An 8,881-nucleotide genomic window follows, 5' to 3' on the forward strand; every position below is an offset into this window, starting at 1 on the left:
GGTCGGGTGGAAGGACTCGGGAGTCTCGTTTCCAACGGCACACAGGTTCTACCAGAACGAAAGTAGCTACGCGCGGTACGTGTGTTCCGCTCTTGCAAATCAATGCTACTCCTGCTTGCAATCGCATCTAATTCTGCATCTCGTAGCTTTGCCAACTCTGCCTGAAGGGCAGCAATGCGGGTGCCACGATTTTGCGCACTGAATTCATCTTCCTGCTGCGTTTCACTGTCCGAATCTTGAACAATTGTTCGAGCGGAGAACTCGAGTGAGTGATGTCCATCAGCAGCACGAGTTCCCACCACATCATCGTATTGACGGAATCGAACACGCGAACCACTCGGTGGGTCGTTTGGTAAGATCTCATCGTCTTCCTCATAATCAAATTCCTCCCCTTCCGAATGACTATGCGTCTGACTAGGGATGTATGGCACAATGTAGACTGCTCTGGGATCAATTGTGGATGTCGTAGGGACTCGGGTCGCAATGTCTTGAACCGCCTCGTTTCGGGATTGTTCGGCCTCTCTATTTCCTGTACGTGCATCTATTACAGGAGTAGGTGATAGATTGCCTGCCTGTGCCACTTCCAATTCTTTTCTTTGCGCGCGTCTCTGTGCCCCCAAGTTTTTGCGGTTCTCGCGGCTCACTGTTTCCATTTTCAGCTCGATGAGGAGCTTAATCAGCCAGTCGTCTTCCCCTTGTGCAAATACCGAAAGTCCTGGGCTAGCGCGAAGATCCTGAACAATATCATCCATCAAGTCCCATTTCACTCGCGAGGCCTGATTGTACGTAAGGAACTCATATATCTTCATTCCTTTTAAGCGCCTACGCAATTGCGTATCAACAATACGGTATGCACGCTCATTTCTAAGTCGATCGTCCTGTTGACCCTCAAATTCCAACAGCTTCTTCTCAGGATTGTTTGGCTGCTTCTGATTGTGATTCTTGATGTAATTGTCCGCTTATCGCGCCGGGTTGCGTCGCCTGGAAGGGTCGCGCGAAGAATTCAACCCGATAGGGAGACCGGATTTCTTTTTCTGTCGTATGGGCCGAGGAATGAGGGATCGAGTCATGTCGGCTGGAGAAAGGTTTCTCAGTTCAGAGAAACAGAAATGTTATGGTTAGAAATGGTCCGTCTCCGGGCGAAGTGGACGTGATTTGGCTCAATGCATGAGATGCCTCATGTGGTCTGCACATTCGTACGTACATATATCCATTTGTATGGAGCGAAAAGGTTTCGCTTGATTGACAAGTATTAACAGGTCGAAGCGAAACCACAATTTTCGCGCTCTTGTCACCGCGTGACTCAGACGACTCGGACACGGGTATGTAGAACATGAAATAAATGTCAATATTTATACCGATGGTACGTCGCTGTGCAGATCATCGGGGGATCTCCCCTTCCTCACATCGCCGTCTCCGATCGGGACTATTCTGAGCATGGATGCATCTACTGAACCTCCTCGATATGTATGTCTGGCGGACTACGCATGCCGATGTCGACCCCCAGGAAAAAAGGCGTCGAAGAAGACTATGCTACGACAAAAGCGCGACGCAAATGTACGTAGACGGCAACAGCAATTGCCTCCTCTGTCATCTGGACCGTTTTTTTCGACAGAAGCAGCTACACAACAGCGACATCGTTTTAGAGAGTTGAATGATTCCTCCGGCGGAAATGGAAAGAGCGATGCACATCGACCAAACAGTGGTACTCAATCTGTCCCTTCGACAATCCCGGCTACCCCAGCATTGAAGGTGTCATCGACACGCTGCATCAACCGGGATCACCCACACTTCCATTGTTACAACCGCACGGTGACGTGTTTGTAGTGGCCCGCGGATCCAGCGGAGAGCAAAACAATTTAAGCGCAGCCAATGCCGTAAAAGTCTATGGAGATGATGAGATTACACCTGCGGATCACAATCAAAGCAGCTACTCGCGGAATCCGCAGGGGGGAGGGACACAATCTGATTTCGCGGATGTCCTCTTGGCGGCATGTACAAGTTCTGGTTCAAGTTTTCTCCAGTCCATACAAACACTAGCATCTGACATTCAAGAGGAACGCGATGCTGGACTGGATACAAACTCATCAGAGTCCGATGGTAGTGCTGACTCACCCTTAGTTCAAAGCAGTTTTGATGAGATGACGGCACCAAGTACTGGGACAGCAACTATTCCATTTCAGAGAGCAGCATATGATCGATTCCTTTCCTTTTGCAGAAGACATAAGGAACTATTCAGGCTTCGCGTCGACTTTTCGGTGAAGGGGACCGTAATGAAACGGATATGTAAGGTTATTGGGAATCTGCAAAAACAGCTAGCCGGTAACACACTCATGCAGTGCAAGGGATGGAAGTCTGCCCCACGCAACTTGATCAAATACTCTAGGCCTGATACTGTCAAATGTTTTTATGTGTTGTCGGGGGCATATGCTGTTGAGAGGTGTGTCCAGCACACCAGACACTGTTGTTTGCAAGATATGCGATAAAGAAGGCATGGCGCCCGACCTCACAACTTTTGAGGCCCTTCCACTGCTTTCGAGGTGGAAAGCCTGGGTCGCTGACGGGGCGAGCTGTAAATCCCTCTATGGCTATCGTCACGAAAACTCTACCAATGCACCGGACTCTGGGAATCAATACTTCTCCGACTACTTCGACGGATCGGTTTACAAACAGCTTGTGGACAAACTTGGTGGTGAGGATGCGGTGAAGTGGGACTTGTTTCTCGCTGTTTCCTGCTATGGGTTTCAAACATTTGAGAACAGCAGTTACGATTGCTGGCCCATCACTGCCCTCAATCTCAATCTACCTCCAGAACTAAGATTTCTTTTGCGAAATGTTGTTCCTTTAGGCATTGTCAAGGGTCCAAGGCAACCGAAAATGATAGACACATTTCTGTACCCTTTCATTGATGAGGTCAATTCTATCAATAGTGGTGGTGGTACTGAGCTTTCTTTTCACGACGGTGCAACACAAAAGGTTCGCGTCCATGTTATGGACTTTACGGGTGACTTTCAAGCAGTTACAAAAATTTCTGGGACCGTTGGGCCCAACGGTAATCCCCTTGTCGGTTTTGTGAGTTTCACAGTTTTCATAAAGGCAGGTCAAATCACTATTACTTTCCGTCAAAGCTTCGCCAGGTCTTGGATGGTCGGAGAACAATTGTGAGGTACTACAATATGGAGACTCCTACACTTCGCGACCCACGCAGCGTGGATATCACCTTTTCAGAATTGTCAGATGAGGCAGACCTCACTATTCGGGAGCGAGACGCTCTAATAACCGATTGTGGGATTACTGGGCGCACTGCAATCTTTGACCTGAAAAAGTATAACACCATTCATCTCGTTTCCAATAGATATGATGCACGAGACTTTGAACCTTGTGAGGCATTTTATGAAGATCTGGAAAGGCAAAAATGCTCACCTCGCCGGATGTGCAGATGCACCCCAGGAGTATGTAATAAGTGATGAACGATGGAAACAGATTGACGAGGAGCTACGGGAGTTGGGGAACAGTGTCCCGGAAGTCTGGTTTGGAGCGAAACCCCGGGACAGTTCTGTGTCAGGCAAATGGAAAGCATCGGAATGCAAACAATTTCTATTGCACTATGGCCTCGTTCTTCTGGATGGCCACCTGCCGATGAAATTCCTCCTATGGTTCAAGCGTCTTTCAGATCTCGTAGAGCTGTGTACCAGACCGGCATTGTCCGATGATGATGTTACCGAAATCGGGAATCTCTCCCGTTCGTTCGTCAGGCACATGGAACGAGACTACTGCGAGTACAGTGAGGAGCGTGTGGGAATATGCAAGTTTATTGTACATCAATTGATTCATCTAGAAGAGAACATTCGAGCTTTCGGACCGCCTGTGAACTACGCGCAGTGGTGGGTGGAGCGTTTCATCGGTTGGGTGAAGAACAGACTTAACGGGCGCGCCCTTCCGGCGGAGGCTCTAACAGAGAGTTGCAAACTAATTGAGAGTTACAAGATTGTGTTCAAGGAGCACTTTGTACGGTCTGACGATCACGACTCATCTTCTGACAGCGATACAGAAGAGGGTATATCGAATGGTGGCAGCCTTCACCATCATACCAAAGATCTCAGGATCTCTGGATACGCCATCGGGAACAGAACACTGAAGAGACTTTTAATCGATTATCTCGTACGAACTGAGGATATGACCGCTGCTGATGCAGAGAGTTGTGTTCAGGATGAAACGGCCCAATGCTTCAAACAGATTCGTCTGAACGTAGGGACTTCGAAACAGAAAGTTGGGGCGTGGGATACCCGAAGCTGGCGCAAGGGTGCAACATCCAATTTCTACGTGAGTGCCCAATTTGAATCTGATCGCGGGGAAAATGCTAGAGAGGTGTACTACGGTCGTATCCGTCGGATCTTGGTGTACAAATTTCACCTTCCCCGCGGGCAGGAACTCCGCCAACTAGTCGTTTCGGACTGGGCTCCAAATGTGAAGCGGACCTCTCTCGCCCAGGTATATGCACCAACAGCGGCCGTCTTTCAGACACCAACAGTCGAAGATTCATCAGTGCTTCTCCATCTTATAGGGTTATGGACCATGCCTATCCCACGCGAGGGAACCGCTCAAACCTTCGCGGTCGTCGTACATTCTTTCTGGACCCCGCATCGCGCCTCTACGCCCTCGAAAACCCTGGAAAGAAATCCCCCGATGGAATGGATCGTTTTCTCGCCTCGTGTTCGTGACGATTCCGCTGGGGGCAGTGCCGTACCTGACGGGGGAGGAGGACGTTTGAGAATTCGATGACACAAGTAGTTGAAATTGAAGTCGCATGCATATGAGGGAAATGTACGCAACGGTCCGGATGAAAGCTATGGCCGCATGATCCACTACGGAGATAGAAACTGTGTGGCATAGAATGTTTGTAGATGAAGAACGGTTTCGTACAGGGATGGTGACTGCATGAGATTCAGGGGATCGTGCGGGCGATGGAAACGGCATGAAATGTGAGAACATGAGAACAGGTCGGCTTCGTGTAATCCCGAAGTGTTGCGATAACGGAATCAATTCTTGTAAATATGTATCATAAATTCAATGCAGTACCATAAGGTTTAATCCAATTCGGGCGCCACCGTCGACGGCGGTGAAGAGGCTGCGACAGGATTTGTACGTCCCACGTGTGTCTCTCGTTACAGGCAACCATTATTCCACTTGTCCATTTCACTGGCGCCTGTTTCAGCCACTTGGCAACAATGTTCGCCAGTTAAAGATCCTTCTGCGCGTAGGGGCAATGCAATTTTTGAGGCCCGTACAGTAGGGGACAAAACACAGTATTCTCACTACAAGTGGACAGGGACTGACACACACGCATAACTATTGGACAGTAATTGCTTGCACTGTGGCGGTATTGGGGTAGGTCTGGAAATTAGCATTACCCAGTCAATACGTGTCAGCTAACTGTCCACATGTCGGATACGCACGCGCCCAAGTGCTGTCCACTAACCGCGAAATTGTCTACTAGGGCACCTCGGGTGACGCAGGACGGATCGCGAAGTACGTTCAACGCTTCCGTTGGATCCGTCCCACGATGAGGAGCTTTGACGGTACGAACCCGATCCAACTCCTACTGTTCCTGAAGGATATCCGGATAACCTTCAACTTGCAACACCTGACCGAAGGTGTTGCGGTACGAGTCCTCGTGCACTTCTTAGAGCGCGACGCCGAGCGCCTGTATACGAGTTATACAATGCGTGGCCTCCGCGCCGGCCAGCTACACGACGACGTGAGCTGGCCGGAGCTCGTGAACCAGTTCCTCAAGCGCTACCTAACCGACGACGTATTAGGAGAAGCGTACGACGCTGTCGCGACGGTGCGACAGCAATCCCACGAAACGGAGAGCACGTTTGTTGACCGGCTCGAAACCGCCGCGTTCCGGTGCACGGCAGTGTTCTCCGAACAATCCTTCCCGCACTACTTCGTGCGGGGACTTGCACCTGCGACTCGTGCCGCAGTTTACGAAACCGTACAGCGGCTGCCGAGCCGCCAGAAGACCGATCTTCCAATGATCCGCCGTATCGCAACAGCAGAAGGGACCACGTACCGCGCTCGGCGCGGTTCACCCCTGCCGGATACGAAACCGGCAGGGAGGGCTGGCAGGACTACGAAGTCCGTCGCGACAAGTTCGCCCGCCTCGACCCTCCATGTCGGGGAAAATGAGTGGCAGGCCGACCCTGTCCTCATTACGCAAGGGGCATTGCCGGTGGGATGCTGACCTCCCTCACCGATGCCGACCGGAACAACGTCGAGGTACGCCACCGCGTTCGCCGCCACTCCAAGAGGAGCAAGGGGTACGGACCCCCGGGTCGCAGAACTCGACATCTCGGACCGAGCTGCAGCAAGCGAAGCACCCCGCGTGCCCCTCCTCACCGATGAGGAGGCGCGCCACGCGGCGACCTTCGCCTCCACGGACGGCAGCGCGTATGTGTGCTGGCTATGCCGAACGTACGGACACGCCATGTCCGCCTGCCCGTTCCTGTCGCCGGAACAACGTATGTTCACAGCGTACAGGAACTACCGCTACCAGATGGAGACGCGCCCCGGTGCGCGTAACCTCCTCCGGCAGTCGGTCGGCGAGGGCCGTCCCCCGCGTCAAGGTTTCCCGAATCGATCGGGTGGGGGCGCACGCTTCGCCCCACGTGGAGGCGGGTATCTTCGTAACGAGCTCGATCGCCGGGATAGACCCGACTACCGCCAGGCATACGCAAGGTATCCCCGTCAAGGAGGGAGAGGGGACCGAGACCGTTCTCGGTTACCGCAGCAGGTACAGAACGCAATCATGTACCTGCAAGATTGGGTAGAGGATCCGTACCCTCTACTCGATGAGGGTCACGAAGGAGAACCGGTTCTTCCTGTCCCTCAGATCCTGCGACGTCCGATCGTCGCAGCTCAGGGCCAAGAAGTGCCCGAGTATTTCTCCAATGACGCACGGCCGCAGTAGGGGAATCGTCCCGACTCACGCCGCCAAGGACCCAACGAAGGCCTGGCTACCAATAGCCAGGAAGTTAGCTCCGATAGCACGGGTAGTTCGAAAAAAGGGTAAAGACGGTTACGCACACGCGGTCGCGTGAGCCGTCTTGTCCCTTCGAACTAGACCGTACCCCACGTGTTCACCAAGGGCACGGGGGTTATTTGCCGATATTATATCCCCCGGCGCCGGACACGAGCATGGCCATTGCTGCAACGCCGATACAGGGGGGAGCGAACGTCGAGGCTTCCGTAAGCCCGGCGTCAAAAGGGACCCGCACCGGGACGCCCGAAGTCCCGGTGTTGTGTAACCTACACGAAGGGGGCAACGAAGACCGTCAAGAGCCGGTCGACTCCCTGACTCCCGTGAGTCAAGACCCGCCAAAAAAAATTCCGGTACGTACGGACCCGAGTACCCCAGAGGGCGTCACTGAACCGCGGACGCCCCGCGACTCGGGCAGAAGGAAACGCAAGAAGGGCCAGAACCGTAGGCGACGACCTCGGCGGAACGATCTCGCCGACAAGGTCGCGCCTAAGGTGGTGGACGGCATCGTATGCCTAATGATGTCGAAACTATATAACGTCTTGGGCTCTGTGGCCACCGAAGGCAATGCGTTCAAACCTCACACGATCGCCGTCAATACAAGCTCGGGGTACAGCTAAGTGAGGAAGGCCGACCTCCCTCCCGACTGGACCCTATACGTAATACGGGACGGGCCATTACCCCGACTGGCTGGCGCGAACAGCAACCCACTTCGACTTACGGCGGTCGTCCGCCTCGCGGTCCGGTTGCGGAACACGACGTTCCGCATACCTTTCGTGGTGGCCGAACAGCTCGCTGTTCCCGTTTTGTTGGGTACGGCTTTCATCGATGTGCACGTGCGCAGCATAGAAATCGACGGACAGAGGCTCGAACATCGTCAAGGTGGCTCCGTAGCCATAATCGACGGAAAGTGGGAGCCGACTCCCCCTACCAGGCGGCACGGACGTCAAACGATCCGGCCGGATGTACAGGATGAGGCCCCGCAGGCGATCAGAATCGCCCGCTGGGTTACCATCCCTGCGATGTCGCAAGCCAGAGTGCGTGTGACAACCGCGGGGAGGGGCCTCGTTTTCTTGGAGCCAAAGCCCTCACTCCAACATCGACATGGAGTGACGCTGACGAATGTCGTCGCGGAGGTCCTACCGAATGTGACCTTCGACGTCATCGTCGCAAACTTCTCCCAACGAGAGAGGCGGCTTCCGAAGCACACCGTCGTGGGATACGCGAAGCGCAACCACCTCGCGATCCTCACACCCGAACGTAGGGTCGCCGAGGGGATCGCGCACGCGCTACAGCTGACCGACTTGACCGATCAAGTTGGGGAGGTAAGAGTTGGTCGATCTAACTCCGACGATAAGACGACCGCCGGGGGCAGGGGATTCGACCCGGACGAACGGTCACCTTTATGCCAACCGACGGCGGGGAGTACTGTACTCCCCCAGAAAAAGGATCCCGAAAATCTGCCGATGGATTGGGAAAAAGAAATCGACTTGTCATACATCGAGGATAACAAGCTCCGTGGCCACGTACTCGAGATGCTCCGTAAGCACTCGAGTCTGTGGAGTGGTGCGCTCGGAACGATGCAGGCCACGGAGCACCGCATTGCCCTCGAACCGGGTACGAAGCCGATACGCTCGGTGCCCTATCGTAAGGGGCCCGCGATGCGAGAAATGGTCGCAAAGGAGGTCAGCAAGATGTTGAGCGCCGGCGTCATCGAGCCCGCGAGCACCGAGTGGGCGTCCCCCGTGGTGCTCGTACCGAAGAAAGACGGCTCTCTTCCGTTCTGGGTGGACTACCGGCGTCTCAACGCGAAGATCGCAGCGGATTCGTATCCGCTGC

General features: G+C 53.6%; 1 protein-coding gene; it reads left to right on the forward strand.

The window, feature by feature from the left end:
- Window positions 1–3,393: 3,393 nt before the first annotated feature.
- Window positions 3,394–5,061, forward strand: CHC_T00005328001 (hypothetical protein). XM_005716866.1 is given in 2 exon segments: window positions 3,394–4,782; window positions 4,783–5,061. 1 exon segment carries the CDS (start codon window positions 3,394–3,396, stop codon window positions 4,780–4,782), a length of 1,389 nt encoding a protein of 462 aa, XP_005716923.1. The 3' UTR covers window positions 4,783–5,061.
- Window positions 5,062–8,881: the final 3,820 nt, after the last annotated feature.

The sequence above is a fragment of the Chondrus crispus genome, genomic scaffold, assembly GCF_000350225.1.
Source record: "Chondrus crispus Stackhouse genomic scaffold, scaffold_285, whole genome shotgun sequence".
Lineage (NCBI taxonomy): Eukaryota > Rhodophyta > Florideophyceae > Gigartinales > Gigartinaceae > Chondrus > Chondrus crispus.